Source organism: Pelmatolapia mariae, linkage group LG7 (assembly GCF_036321145.2).
Source record: "Pelmatolapia mariae isolate MD_Pm_ZW linkage group LG7, Pm_UMD_F_2, whole genome shotgun sequence".
Taxonomy (NCBI): domain Eukaryota; kingdom Metazoa; phylum Chordata; class Actinopteri; order Cichliformes; family Cichlidae; genus Pelmatolapia; species Pelmatolapia mariae.
Genome location: NC_086233.1, coordinates 49,972,124 through 49,987,748, shown reverse-complemented (window position 1 = coordinate 49,987,748; position 15,625 = coordinate 49,972,124). Strand labels below are relative to the sequence as shown.

Here is a 15,625-nt window from a genome sequence, read left to right as displayed (position 1 = left end):
TATAACTAAAAAATAAAGCTAAAGAAAAAGTAGATTATGCCTAAGAACAATAACCCTTTTCATAAATAATTTACCATAAATAAAATCTGCATTTACTTTGCCTTTATGGGTATTTCTATGTTATATCATCAGTGTAGAAATATGGTATAGTGGGCAGTGCTGTATATACTTCAACTTCACTATGCAAACTACTTGACACAATGTTTCACATAAAAAAGCTCATTTTAAATATTCATTTTCATTATTGTGCAGAATCAGTAGTTCATATAAATGTTCATATTACTACTTCTTGTTTCACACCCAGTACATGTGTTAATAAGCATAAACTCCATGAGAGCCTCTATTTATTAAATAACCAATGAGTCAAAGGGTCATTTTCACATGTTGAATTTATTCATAAGTTAACTGAATGTAGTGACAGGCACTCCAAGAAACAAGGATTTTTTTTTTTCCTCTGTACCACAGGCACAAATCAAACATGCCGTACTGGCATTAAAACATAAGGCGTAGGGTTAAAACTGAGTATCAGAGACACTGTTAGCATCACACTGTGCTTCAAACCAGCACACAGGCATAGAAGAAATGCAGAAAGCAAACTTTCCCTTCAGGCTGAATTACTTAAAACAGGTCAAAACTCGTCAAAGAAACATACAAGTGTAATCTGGCACAGAGCAGTCAAACAGCACATGAAGAACAATGGTTCCCTTTCTTTCAGTGAAATGCATATAAAACATTTTGTAAGAATATAAACTCATAAATATGTTCTTTTAATACTGCAGTCATACAAAAATATAACAACAACCCTTAACATCCACCTAATGAGAAACATGAGTGCTTAAATAATCAGTCCATACCGTCCAAGACAGACCGCTCTCACTGTACGTATCAGAAAGAAAAAAGGGGAAGTTCACGTCAGCCGCGAACAGACCAACTGGATATTTTACAAATATTTACAACACTTTAAATTTCATTGGAAGACGACCATGAATATGCCAAGCATGATTGATCAAATGCTTGAATTTCTTATTAACGTCCACGTGGAGTCGTTGTCAGTATCGTCCTCTGCTTTTCCCATAAAGGAGCAAAACAGCTGCAAATAAAATGAACTAGTGCAAATATACTGTGCGCTCATCCATTCAAGAGACTAAATCAAAATCAGAGGAGCTGCTGATTCTTGGAAAATAATCAAACACTGCTCTTCTGTTTAGCATCTCATGAGACAAGTCTGTAAAAAGTGAACAAGAGAGCATCTTTCTTCAGTTTTATTTGCATTTCAGCCTGATGTTATGGTGAAAGTAAAAAAAAAAATTAAAAGTGTAGCAATTCTGTAAATCCATGGTTCAGTTGTAAGTAGGAAAAGGTGGTTGGGCTGGTTTTATCATGAAATTTATCGCTAGATCATGATTGGATCAAGTAGAAATAATCTCCATTAAGCGTCTTTAAATATTAAAGCTAGCATGCTTTTACCAGGCATTAGCCATCACAGCTCAATAGGGCTAATATGCATGATCACCATGAGCATGTGGTTATTAAAGGTATAGAATGTATATAGTGGTGCTGCTAATTTTGAAGCCGCAACGTTTGCATTTTATCAGCCACCGTGCTGGTTTTTTGGAGAGAGAAGCAATCATAATTAGATCAAAGGTTGGTTTGGCCAGATGGAGGGCTCCACTTTAGTTCTTCAATGTAGTAGACTCAAGGCCTAGCAGGCTACTATTGGCTGAAGCTTCCTGTGTAAACACATCTGCCAATCAAAGGACCCAAGCCCAAGAAAACAGCATATAGTTGTTATGAAGACAAAAAGTATGCATTTTTGTAAAGTTGGTCATTTTAATGTGGCATTGATTTGATTTGGGAGTCAGCCTCAAGTGGCCATATTTGGTTGGTACTGCGTATTTAGCAACCATGCTTGGCTAACGAACTAATAGAAAGTAGCTTAGTGATGACATGATCCTTCAGTTTCTCTGATGTGGCCATCATGCAATCCTTCTGATTTGTCTGTGGTTACATTCATACACTGAAGTTGCTACACCATCTTTTCTTCAATGCATCTGTTGTAAATGTGAAAGTGGAAGAGGGACAAGTGACTGTGGACTTACTCGCTCCACTGTTATGATTGTTGTAGCCTAGAAAATGTATTTCAGATCACAAAAAATATATATCTTCTCTCTGGTCTACAGGAAAAAGAAACAACTGAGAACTTCATTATTCTACACTTTGAGAATTTTCTGTTATACAAAGCATACCATCAGAATCTAACCAGGAAAGAAGGCTTCAATCGTTTGGTGATTATGGAGCTCTTTCACGACTAAAAGGCAATAATGAAACACCCACAGATGATTAAACACCATCATTTTACCCTGAGCTTTTAACCTGCCATGTCTTTCAAGGAGTTATAATTCTGCCAAATAAATAAAACCAAATCTTACTAAATAACTTTGAGTGGATTTCATGAAGACCGCAAAATAAAGATCCAAACCCACAACAGCAGGTTTCTCCTTTTCTGTTCAGCACTCCAGCTCTGTGTACCTTCCTCTTCAGTGAGGGTCTGGTGGGTTTAGTTCCTCAGTGTTGTCAGTGGTGATGGTGCTGCAGCTCTGAGTCTCAGAGGCTCTGTAAAGCTCTCTGGCAGTGGTAGATCAGGCAGTCAGGCAGGTCGGGCACCGGCGAGCGCAGCCACACAGCCAGCCAGCCGGCATTCACGCGGCAATGCATCAGACACGGCAGATCCTGAAGGAGACGGCAAGCTACGATTCCTTCCATGCCTGAGCAGAAAAAAATGAAGGTTACTCAGTGTGAAAATACAGCAAAAAGTATAGGACACATTAATATATATGTCTCTTTTTTTGTATGCAATTTTAAAATCTTCTTTCCCTTTGTAATGCTGTTTATTGGTACCGTCGTGTTATTTAATGATGTTCATGCTGCAACAAGTGAAAGCTGAAGCTATAAGTTTTCTTCATAAACTCCTAACTACACCTCATTAGAGGCATATTTGACGTATAGTCAAGCTGCATTATCTCATCTTTTTAATTAATGTAGTTTTTTAAAACAGTTATTCCTAAGGTTAAGAATAAATATACAGTAGTTACCACAGATGAGTTGGTGAATATTCTAACACATACATGTTGATGTGAATGCTGCTTTTATATGTATTAAGCATAAAATGATACTCTCAGTTTGAACAGCTTGAATACGAGCAGAAAACAAATGTTCATTCACCTATAACTTCCACAACATGAAGTTGGAGCTTCTTCTTCAGAGCATTCAGAGTGGCTGTGAGAGGTTCTTGGTTGTCATTTATCAACGTCAGATTCTGCTTAGTGTCGTGAGAGAAGGAAAGCCACATCGTCCCATATTCCTCCGTGGACACAACAAAAGGCCTGCAGGAAACTTGAATTAATTTTATGTCACTTAAATGCTGCACTTCAAATACGAGCACTACATATCTCACCTGATGAAGCTGGTTAAAGGGACTTTATATGAAAACTGCAATGACTGAGACGTCCCATCAGGCAGCTGGTAAGATACCGTCCCGACCACCTCGACGTGAACCACAGGCCTCTTCACAGTTAGAGAATACTGGCCCACTGCTACACTGTGGCTTGTCACCTCCCCCGCTGGACTATCACATAGGCAGGATACCTAAAAATAAACAATACAACAAAGCAACCTCATTATGAAAGACTAATGGACACCAAACGACTCTATTGATCATTTTCCACTGAATAATTTACCTCAAGTTCTTCAGAGTCGACCTGAAGCAGCATCTGTTGTATGGCAGACTCGGAGGAGTTCATAATAAAAACAACTAATATTAATGAATCTTCCTTCTGCACATGACAGGCTGAGAGATTCAGGCTTTGGTTGGCACACAAAGGAGCGATTTCTGAGTGTGAAAGGCCAGAAAGCTCTGCAGGAAGATAAGAATCCAGACACACTTCTGTTAGTCTGCCTGGGTCATTATGTGGACCAGGGTCAGCAGCTACCACGCAGTTATCCCTGCGGAGAGCAGGGTTACATCCCTTTGTGTCAGGTTCAGTTAACTCTGCCTCTGTGTGACAGGTGCCATTAGCAGTAGTGAGGCTCTGAGAGAGCTGAGATGTCTGTTCGGCCAGCTCTGAGGCGTTGTTGGAGTCTAGTAGGTTGTTACACAGCAGGTTATCTACAGCACTGGGAGGAGAGATGAGGGAGCTGGATATTTGCTCGTTTGCGTTAAAGGACGAGCCCAGACCTTGACCTTTGGCTTTTCTTCGGAATCGCTGTGGTGTCGGCTCAGATTTTCCCATCTGTTAGAAGCAAAAACACATATATGTAGGAAAAAATGTTCAGAATCAGCAATGCAAATAGCTGCACAAATAGCTCCACATTAAACACTTATAGCAGGGGTTTTAAACATAAAGCCCAGGGCCGAGAATTGGCCCTGCAAGGTCTCCAATCTGGCCCAGTAACAGCTTTGGAAAATATGAAGAACATCATTAATTTTAGACTTTGAACTGCGTGTTCAAGACATACCTAAGCAAGTTTATATGAAAGAACTACTAGAACTTTTTATACATTTATCATGTAATTTCAAAGATCTGGCCCACTTAAGATCAAAGTGGGCTGCATGTGGTCTATGATGTAAAATGAGTTTGACATCCCTAAATTAATAGCATTAGTAGATCCTACCACGCAAGAAAATGTTCAGCCAATCATTGAATATGTTCTAAAAAGCAACACCTTTTATCTCATCTTAGACTCACCGAGTAGCTAAATGGGCCTCAAAAAAATGTAAGAAATGTTTGGGTCATCATCAATTTTGATAATAAAAACAGACAAGAGTGTTCATCCGGTTCTCTTTGCACAATACTTCTTCCAAAAAAATGTTGCCCTCTATGTTGAAATTGCAAAAAAAAAAAACCATGCAAAAATAGATTAACACATATTTTATTCAGGGCTAACTTCATGGACAAAGTGCGATCATGAAGTTCCCCAACTCTGGCCATAAATATCAAAAACCGTCACTGATTTAAATGTTCCTTAAAGGTCATCTCCTTCGGCAACACTCCAATGTTTTCAGTGTGGCTGCTATTTTTGAATCAGAGGAACTCCTGTTCTACCCCACTGCCCCTGTGAGTGATGCATGCTTTATCTCCTCCTCATTTCAAAATGATGACCCTTCAAAAGAACTGAATTAATTAAACGAAGGCAGGCAAATCTGGTGAGTTGGGTGATGAGCACAGACTGAGTTGTTGAGGCCAAAAAAATATATTAATTTTAATTGTATTTTAAATGTGCTGTCAGTAGGCACATTATGACATGTACAAGTGATCAGCTTGTTTACAGCATAACTGACTCTGGTGACAGTTTAAACCCTGACCTGACGCCCTAAAACTCCTGTTGGTAAAGTGTTTTCAGTGATCCTCCACAAATCAGAACAGTCTGAACCATAAGCTGATGCTTGCTCTTTGCAAATATGGTATATGGATTGACAATCTCACCAAAGATACAGAGCTTTGGGAAGCCAGGCCAACAAACAGCGAAGAGGCCAGCTGCTGTTTCTCTTGTTCAGGCTCCGGGGTCGGTGTCTGAGTTGGAGTTTGGCTGTGCAAACTGTCGCCTTCGCCCTGCCGGCCGGGAGACTGAATGGGACTGGGAACCTCAACCTGTGCAGCTTCCTCTACAGGTTCTCTCTGGGCCAGATAGCCCTCCCTTCCCCACACCCTCTTTACGCCATCCAGCTTCAAAGCTAAAGAACTGAAACACGAACAGCAAGTCTTCAGTGTGAATTCAACACTAAAACTAGGAACTTGATTATAGCAACAAATGCATGCATGGGTATGATGTCTATATACCCTCCTTTGTGTGAGAGGTCAGCGCTATCCCCTGACAGACCCGAACTCATGGACAACAGTGTAGGAGACTGTCTGTCAGTGATGCTGCAGGAGGACATGCTGATAGGCAGAGAAAGGCCATAGGGCTCCAGGCTCAAGGCTGAGACAGACAACAAAGTCAGAACAAATCCAAACAAGACGCTGAACGTGCTGCCAAGATGTTTATCTCCATTTTACCTTTTGACTGATCTAATTCCTCCTGCCGTTGGTGGGGAGGTTTGTATGGAGCAGCGCCGGCAGCCAACGCCTCTGACACAAATCTGTCAAGAAATGACAGCGAGGAATCCACCTAGAAACAATCAAACAGTCACGCAAAATTGCCGCAGGACTGAAGACGTTGTGCCTGAGTGCTCTGAGTGCTTTGCTCAGTTATATAAAAACATATAATTATTAATTTATGTGTTTAAAATAAAATTCTTGGCCAAAAGAAGAGAGATTGCTTTTCTTGTTCTCTAAATGAATGAAAGTGCATCCGATACTGAATGAAGTTCTCTGGAGAACCCCGCCCTTCAGACTTCTCCAGACATGTTACAGTTTTGATTACTCATGAAATGAATAATGTGATTACGGTAAAGGCTGTCATCAATCTAATCAATTTTGCACCCTGAGGGGTGTTTGCAGGTTTCCACAACCATCAACTAACCTGCTTTTACTGTGAAAAGAGCTACAGAGTTAATATTTAAATGTTATTAATGTGGCCGGGTTCTCTGCTCACTGCAAACAAGTTAAACACGTTACCTCCAGAGTCTCTGGATTGGCACCTCGTGGCAACACCCTGGCTCTTAGTTCAGGGTCTTGGCTGAGGTACTGCAACTCATGCGTCCTTTGTCTCAGCACTGTATCCAGGGAGCTGCTGTATGTCTCAGAAACCTCCTGAGTTACAGAAGCATCAGCGCCACCTTTGCAGAGTTTGGTCATGGCCATGAGGACCCAGCTCTTGGTTTCACTACTGCTGTTCTTCATGTCCAAAAGCTTGGCTAGCAGGCTCAGGACTTCAGCAGGTTCAAGATCCTCCCTCAAATGAGAGTATTCCCCAAGCACCTGGGCATTACAGAGAGTAAGTAAAGGTTTAGTATAAATATTAGTGAAGTTCTGTAGACCGTTTTTAGTTGCAACAAAGGAAAACTGTAAACTTGTTGTTGTCTCTCTCTCTTTTAAACTAGTGTCGCCTTCTGTAGTGATACGCAAAGCAAGTAGTTTCTCCACCTATTTCTAAAGAACAGCTCCTGGTTATGATCCCGTTTTCATACAGCACTGTGCAAAAGTCTTGAGCCATCCCTCATTTTTTTATATTTTGCTTCCAAGGAGCAACTCTTTTAAAATGGTCTTGAGGAATACTTCTTCAGGCTTTGTGAACGTTTTTTAAAGTTTTTCTTTGGATATTGGCTGCTTTGTCCCCCATTTTCAATCCAATCTCAGTCCTAAACCACTTAATATGGACATATGAATTATTCAAGCACTTAAATCAAGGGATGAACTAGTGTTTTACCTACACATACAATAGACAATTTAGCAAAGAACCAGTATTAATCTGTATCTTTAAGTATTTTGTTAGTGGTCGCAGTGGAAAAGTGGTTATCAAGAAGCCATTCTTAAGGAAGGGAAACTGCTACCCCTTTTTACAGGTGTGGTGTGATCAGGAGAGAGGAATAATAGTGGGTGTCTAGACCACCTGTTTAATACACTGGAGGCTGGTTTAGTGTTGCGGTTCAACTAGGTTGATTATTTTTTGAGTCCTTTTAAAAATTTAATTCTTTATAAATTCAGTAGTCAAAAGATCAAACTTACCACATAATCCACTTTAATGTGAGGCAACATTTGTGCTCCTTTATTAGCTGATCTCTTTGGGCTTCCTGACTCTTGGGTCAGGAAAAACCAAACACATCTGCACTTGTTCTTGTTGGTTACTGCCTCTATATTTCAAGCTAACACATATTAACCTGGCTGTGTTGTTTATTTGTCACAGGCTTCAGTTCCTGTGAGCTGACTAACATGTTCTCAACCAGACTCAGACATGACTAAGCGTTCAGCTTCTGGATCCTGAAACCTGTGCAGAATTTGTACACTCATATTTTTTCACAGCACTGATTTTATTTTTCCTCCAGTTATTTTTCAGAACATTAATTTAAAAGAATTTTGTATTTCAAGCACTTTTATATTTAACTGTATGACGCAACCCGAGCAGTAACTGCATGTACTGTTTTTTGCTTCTCGCTCTTATTACATAATAATATAAAAGTCTATTAATGATCCACATCGTGAGAGCATCACTCACCCAGCTGATGACTTGGAGGAAGCGCTGTGGCAGTTTGCCAGGCTCTCCCCGCAACAGAGGAATGTACGAATTCACAGCAAACAGCCTCAACTTCCTGTCTTCCTCCACACTGTCAAAGCCTGCGCATTTAGAGAGAAATTCATCTTTCATCGCTCACAATTAAAATTTCAATCAATCAGCATCATATCAGTGAGCAAGAAAATCACAGCAGAATCATTTGAACGTGTGGGTTTCTCACCCTCAGACAGCAGTTTGAGAAAACTGTTAGGGATGTCAGGCTGCATCATGTCTCCACCAAGCGAAAACACCGTGTTCATCGTCTCTATGAACCACCCGTTATCTGGTGCATATGTACAGTGGTTTATAGGAAAATACAATAAATTTAACAAACAAAGTATAAAAGATACACTTTGGCCAACAGGTTGAGGTACACCCCAGACAGGTTGAAAATCTATCAAGGGGAAAACTGCAGTGAATTTGTACTAACTTAGCATCATAAATGAGATTATATTTAAAAATCTTTCGTTAATTTCTGTTTACTTTCTGTCACGTAATCTCAACCTCCAATTGTTGATAGTTTTGATGTTTTAGCTCAATATTAACTCAAAAAAGTATCAAGGGTTTCCAATAAAAAGAAACTTGAATGTTAATGTTTTCTCTAAATTCATCATATTATTGCTAGGAAGTATAACTGTGCAGTTTCATCATGCATTCACTCTTGGTGAAGAACACTGAGTCCACACCACATGTCCATTTGTGAAATGTCCTAGCTACTAAATATTCTACAGTGAACTGTTAGAGGTTTTATAGCAAAAGGAAGTGATTGGGATCATCAGAAATTCAGCCACAAAGTTGTACACCTCGTAAAATCCACAAAGCAGGGTCAGCGGATGCTGAGGCACATAGTGCACAGAGGTCACCGACTTTCTGCAGGCTCAATCACTACAACCTGATGGAGGAGTTATATATATATATTTTCTACTCTAAGTGTGCACTCAACGTGCTTTACACAACTTGCCTCATTCATCCATTCACACAAGCTCTCTTTCTCTCTAACATTCTCACACACTCATACTTACACATTCATTAATTATTATACATTGTTATCATAGTTGGCATGCGGACTGGAGCAGACGGGGGATCAAACCACCAACCAATTAGTGCTCTACCACCTGAACTACAGTCTTCATGCTTTAGCATACCAGGACATTTTAGACAATTTGACTCTCCCAACCTTCTGTGAACAATTTGGCCATGGCAACTCCTTCCAACATGACTGCACACCAGTCCACAAAGCAAGGTCCATAAAGACATGGATGACTGGAAGAACGTGACTGGCCTGCACAGAGTGCTGACTTCAATCCGACAGGACGCCTTTAGGACGAATTGGAGTGGAGACTGCGAGCCAGGCCTCTTTGTCCAATATCAATATCTGACTTCACAAATGCACTTCTGGAAGAGTGGTCAAAAATTCCCATAAACAAGTTGTTACAACTGCAAAGGGTGGGCTGACATCACATTATTTCCTATGAATTAAACATGAGAAGTCACTGAAGCTCATAAGCCCGTGAAGGAAGGTGACCAAATACTACTTGTGGTTAAAGGGTCTTTCTCCCATCTCTTCTTTACTTTTTAAAGTTTGATTTATGTGAAATCAAACCAGAAAAGCTGAAGTGAGAGCCTGTTGTGACTCAGCACAACAACATAAGTTTACAAAGAGTTACTTTGAATATGAGTTTTGCCAAAATTCTATGACTGAGATTTCTTAGTCGCAGCATTTTACAGCTCCAGAGGGCCACAGGAGTGATAATGAATGGACATTTAAAACAATTACACTTTAAAGGATATTTTTCCGCCAGTTCTGCCACCTTCCCCACCAGGTCAATGGTAGTGTGATCGTCTTCACTGATACACAGAAACTCCAGCATCTTCTCAACAATGACTGTAACATTCTGGGCATTAGTGATGCGAAAGAGCAACTCCAGCGTCTACAAGAGAAAAAAAAAGAAGCCTGGTAATGCTAAAAACCTGCAACCCTACAACCTCACACGTTCAGACTATATCACCGTGAGCCTCACCTCACGCTTAATAATGAGGTCAGGGTGATCAAGACACTCTATGATGGTCATCTGATGCTGCAAGGCCAGTTTAGGATCCTGCTGGACAACGTAGGTGAGGGCCTTCAGGCCTGCAGTATCATAGAGAAAGTGTTTTTGTTAGATTTTCAACAAAGAGACATTATATATGTACAGTCGTGTTTCTCTTTGTCTCTTACCTAGATATTTTAGATTTATCTTGGGGGACAAAACAAAGTTTCCAATGCACTTTGCAGCTTTTTCCAAAAGGTCGGACTTTGGATGAATTGTGTAAATACATTTTACACACTCATATAAAATAGCTGGAAATAAAGAGAAACGTATATAAGTGGCTGACAGAAGAACTTAAATGGTTACAAAAAACATACTGATTAGAAACGCTGCATACCATAAGTGATGTTATGGTTCATCTCTGCTCTTTGTAAAGACTCATCAAGGACTTCATACATGACCTCACTTGTACTATGAAGAGAGAGAAGATGCACAAAATCAGTGAAGAATCTGGTGATTTTAGTGAGATGTGAAGATGGGACAAAAAATATCTACCTCTGATCATTTTTCCCAAGTAAGGAGAGTATTCTGAGCAGCTGAATTTGAAGCCATGGAGCAGGAACAGTGTGATAATTAAAATCCATGGGCAGCTTTCCTCCCACCACCTGCTTCAATATGGTGACAAAACTTGGCGTCAGGTCCTTGTAAGCTTCTGGGTTCTCCTGTATTAAAGCAACAAAATAAATAAATAAATACATATATATGTACATTTCAACAGAGTACTGCAAATTATGAGGAAACCAGTAACTACCTGGATCATCTGCAGGTAGATGTGTAGTGAGGCTGTCATCACACCAGGATCTTTGTCACAAAGAGCTTTGCGAAACTTGTTGTGGATGTGCTGAACTTGATTTGGTGCTATTAGGTAGAACTTGTACAGCGCCAGGACTGCTTTCCTTCTAATGATTTCTCTGAAAGTTTGTTCCGACAAAAACGTATTAATAAAAATACTCAAGCTCAACAGCACAAAGAAATAGGTAATGAGCAGCGTTCATTACTTTGGGTGATTTAGTTTTTCCTCCACTAGAGGAAGGATTGCAGGGATCATATCTTTGGGGAACATCTGGCTGACAACAGTCAGAGCCATGCACACTTCAATAAGATTTGTACTCTGAAGATCCTGTGAACACAAAACACGACAATCAACATCCTAAATTCCCTTTTGGACATCGTATGACGAATGCTGTGAAAGTCCACGCCCACCTTTAACACAGTGTTTACCAGGAGCAGCAGAAGCTCGTGACTTTCATTCAGAAATAAGGACACGGCGAGATAACCTGAAAAACCACAAAAACATATTTGTGACCAAAGCAGTCTAGCTTTTTCATATTTAACACTGATAATGTTGTAAATAAATACATATTCTGCAACACTCTCAACACTCTGAAGCTTTTAAAGCACCACCTTGTGTCTTTTTTTGTATAAATCTTTATTGTTAAATCCTTAAAAATGACAGTATTATCCTTTAAATTAAAAAAGGAGGAGGGAGTGAGGCCACGTAAGGACTCACACTGGAACATAAATGTAAAATGATTCATGAGAGCAGGTGCGGTGGGATTTTTTTTATTCCTTCGTGGTATTCTTTTACATGATGTTCTGTGTGCCAAGGATTTAGAGGTAGATCAGCAGCTTTCAACAACCAGCTGGAGCCCACCTCCTGACAGTACATTCTGTTCAGCTAACTCTCTCATCTCATCAACACCCTTCTCTTTTTTCCAAGTAATCAAACATGAGTTATGAAACTAGACATATGTCAAAATTTGCCACAAAGGACCAAGCTTTTACTGTTCCATGCAATATCCTCTTCGTTGTCCTAACAGGTTTATGCAACCTGCCTCATCATCAGCTGCTCCTCCTGGCCTTGTGTGTAGATCATAAGAACAAATGGGCCCTGACACACGAGACTCTGAGGAATGAGTTATTTATTAAACCTACCGACTCTCTTTTCCAGAACAGTGCCTTGCTGAGCCAGTTTAATGGCATGAATATAGCTGAAGGAAGCCTCGTAGCCCAACATTTCACAGTAGATCGATCGCACCATGAGCTCCTTCATCTGCCTCTGAATCAGATTATGACAAAAGGAAGAAGTAAACACTGGTAACTTCGTGTCTCAGTGGAATTTTAATATATATGATTTCTTGTGCAAGACAGCAGAGAAAAACCAGGAAAGCATTACCATGGTGGTGTTGGGAGAGGACACTTGTTCTTTGATGGCCAAAAGCTCATGCTGAATAAGTTTTTCTTCCTCCTGTAGAACAGGAAACAATGGGAAGTAAGATGAAATACATTGGTGGTTTACTGAGTCATGCTTATTTCAAGGTAGTGAGAAGTTTACAGCGAGCCAGTGATGCAAAGAAACATAAGTTTAAATGCATTTCAGACAGTGAGATGTCAAGGATTACTCCTAAAGAGTATTCCTACTGAACATTAGAATTATTTGAATTCTGTCATAAAGTTTTTGGCCTTGACAATGCCTTGTAGAGCAGGGGTCTAAACTTAAATGAGCGTGGGCCACTGTTGGCACTGTCATCTCATTGGGGGGCCACTTTAGTGTTCATGTAGTACAAAAAAACCTCACAAAAATAGAAAACACCCACAAATATTTCCAAAAACGTAGTGCGTTTTTTTTTTTTTTTTGCAAATAAACAAATTGGTACTCTCTTTCCTGCCAGACACGTGGCAGCACTTCTGCTATAATTTTGTTCATATTTAACAAAATAAAAATGCAAATATAAGTGTACACATTAGTTTTAGACTGCTAGTGAAAACTGTTTTCTTTCCAAATAACTCTCTCACTGAACTAACACAGCCAATCCCTCAACATGTTTGTACTCTCTGCTTATATTGCCTTTTATACTTTTCATTGGGGTGGAGATTCACTAAACATTGCTAAAGTTTCAAATAATGAAATCAGCATATGTGTGCATAATCTCTGCTCTCTACTCTTGGATCTGGTTGATGTTGTTGGAAGTGAATATCCATTTCCAACGTTGGGAGTTATTTTAAATGAAGAGTAGGTGAAGTGATTTGTTTCAGGCAGTGGATGAACTCGGGCACCTGTGCCAAATTTGCAGAAGAATAATGCATTCACTTGCCAAAAAATGCTCATTTATTCTGAATCAGCATGATATCTTATAATCCTAAGAAGCTCTATTTTGTCGAAAGCTTGATTTTATGAGTAATCCACTTTGAAACACTGGGAAATACTGGCATCAGTGGGTAATACAGATGGCACTGTACTGTTAGAGACTTAAGAGTCTTCTGGATATTTCTTCACAGTCAATTGAATTGATAGGACTTGAAGATATGAAATAATGGGGTGGTGGTCATTGTTACTCATGTAATCAACCCTTCAAGTAGGACAGAAACTCTTTTGGGATACTAAGATATCTTCTTAATTCAGAAAAACAGGGAAATGTTTGCTTGGAACTTCCAAGATGATGTGAAAAGTTAATTTTGGCTGCTCCCTTTTCATAAGGAGTCTCCACAGCAGGTAGTTTCGCATGCTTAATTTGGCAGAGTTTTTACGGTGGATACTCTTCCTGACACAACCTCAAAGAGGATTTGTATCTGTGCTCGGAAATGAACCAGGAAGCTTTTGCTTGCCAAAAGGTAACTGGAATATACAGATACACCATTTAACACCAAAGAAATGCAGTAAGAATTTCAGGTATGCAGGTTTAACAATACCAGGCTTATACAAACTGGCCACTTTATTAGTTACACCTAGCTCATACTAGTGACTAGTCACTCTCTTAATTCATGATGTGAAACTCCCATCCTACAAATACCAAAGGTGTTCTATTGGACTAACATCTGGTGACTGTGGAGGTCATTTGAGTACAGTGACTCGTTGTCATGTTCAAGAAACCAGTTTGAGATGATTTGAGTTTTGTGACACGGCGTGTTATTCAGGTTATGGAGTTTAAATGATGCTCAGTTTGCACCGGGGTGCCCAACATGTGCCAAGAAAATATCTCTCACACCATTACACCACCAGCAGCAGCCTGAACCACTGACACAAAGTAGGATGGATCCAGGATGTTTATGCCAAGTTCAGACCCAACCATCCAAATGTTCCAATAGAAAATGTGAAACCAGGCAATATTTTTCTAATCTTTTATTGTCCAATATTTGGTGAGGCCATTCAAATTGTAGCCTCAGTTTTCTGTTCTTTTTTTTTATTTTATTAATCAGTTCCTCCAGTCAGTTTCCTGTTCTTAGCTGAAAGGAGTGGCACCTGGTGTGGTCTTCTGCAGCTATAGCACATCTGCTTCACAGTTAAGTGTGTTGTGCATTCAGAATTTAAACATTCAAGTATGCTCTTCTGCGTTTTCTCTTTTTCAGGCAATATTCTCTGTAAACTCGAGAGAAAATCCAAGCAGAGGAGCAATCTGAAAGACTGAAATACTCAGACCAGCCTGTCTGACACTAAGAACCATGCCATGATCACCTAAATCACCCTTTTTCCAGATTCCGGATGGTCAAGTTTGAACTTCAGCTGGTTTCTATATGTCTAAATGCATGGAACTGCTGCAACGAAATTAGAGATTTGTGTTAAAAAGCAGCTGAACAGGTGTACCTTATAAAGTGGCAAGTGAGTGAATACTGCTGACTACTTGTCCTGTATGCATTGAGTGCTTTCTGCCACAGAGACTAGACGTGATAAATACCAGGATCCTGTCCAAAAAACATTTACCAAAACCTCGGAAATCCCAGAATACGAACTTCTCCAATTTGTCTGAGTTTACGAAAATGACATGAACGCACCAGTGAGGATAAATGCGTGAAGTAGCACTGTTATCATTTGTTCTGCCACATGATATTAACATGCCAAAAACAACACAACGCCTGTAAACCAGCCTCTAACTTAGTACAGTAATGTAGGGCCACCAGTAAGTAGGTAGGTTAAACGACATGCCTATAATGAGTTAGCACAGGCAGCTTAGCTTAGCAACCTTAGACGGTATCGTCAACTTATCTTGTTTTTAGTTCATTTCAAAGGGCAAACTCACATGTTTAGACGTTAGCTCAGTGATTCCTCTGACGAGGTTTCCTAGCTTTGAAGTGGAGGACAGTTTTGCAGACCCAGGGTGAGAGTCTAAAGAGAGGAGGCTCGGCAGAGCTGTCAGCGTCTTCTCCACAACATCGCTCATTTTGGCAGCTAAAAGCGGGCTAAGCAGCTGGCTTCTCTCTTATAAAACACACTTATTAAATCACTAAACATCACAATAAGAGTCTCTTACATACACACAGTAAATGTTACTAGTTAAACATTTAAAACGACTACAAGAGTTACAATACTGGCTCTCCTGTCGGCCATTGTT

General features: G+C 39.9%; 1 protein-coding gene across 1 annotated transcript; it reads right to left on the bottom strand.

Moving 5' to 3' along the window:
• Positions 1-383: 383 nt before the first annotated feature.
• ap4e1 (adaptor related protein complex 4 subunit epsilon 1) lies at positions 384-15,621 on the bottom strand. The gene is made up of 21 exons (XM_063479493.1): positions 15,314-15,621; positions 12,475-12,546; positions 12,234-12,357; positions 11,502-11,575; positions 11,297-11,418; positions 11,050-11,209; positions 10,794-10,960; positions 10,636-10,709; positions 10,427-10,549; positions 10,230-10,339; positions 10,000-10,139; positions 8,390-8,502; positions 8,152-8,270; positions 6,615-6,917; positions 6,054-6,165; positions 5,838-5,976; positions 5,484-5,739; positions 3,738-4,289; positions 3,455-3,645; positions 3,223-3,383; positions 384-2,765 (listed from the first exon to the last, which is right to left on the bottom strand). The coding sequence occupies exons 1-21, from the start codon at positions 15,452-15,454 to the stop codon at positions 2,605-2,607; spliced, it is 3,414 nt and encodes a 1,137-aa protein (XP_063335563.1). The 5' UTR covers positions 15,455-15,621; the 3' UTR covers positions 384-2,604.
• Positions 15,622-15,625: the final 4 nt, after the last annotated feature.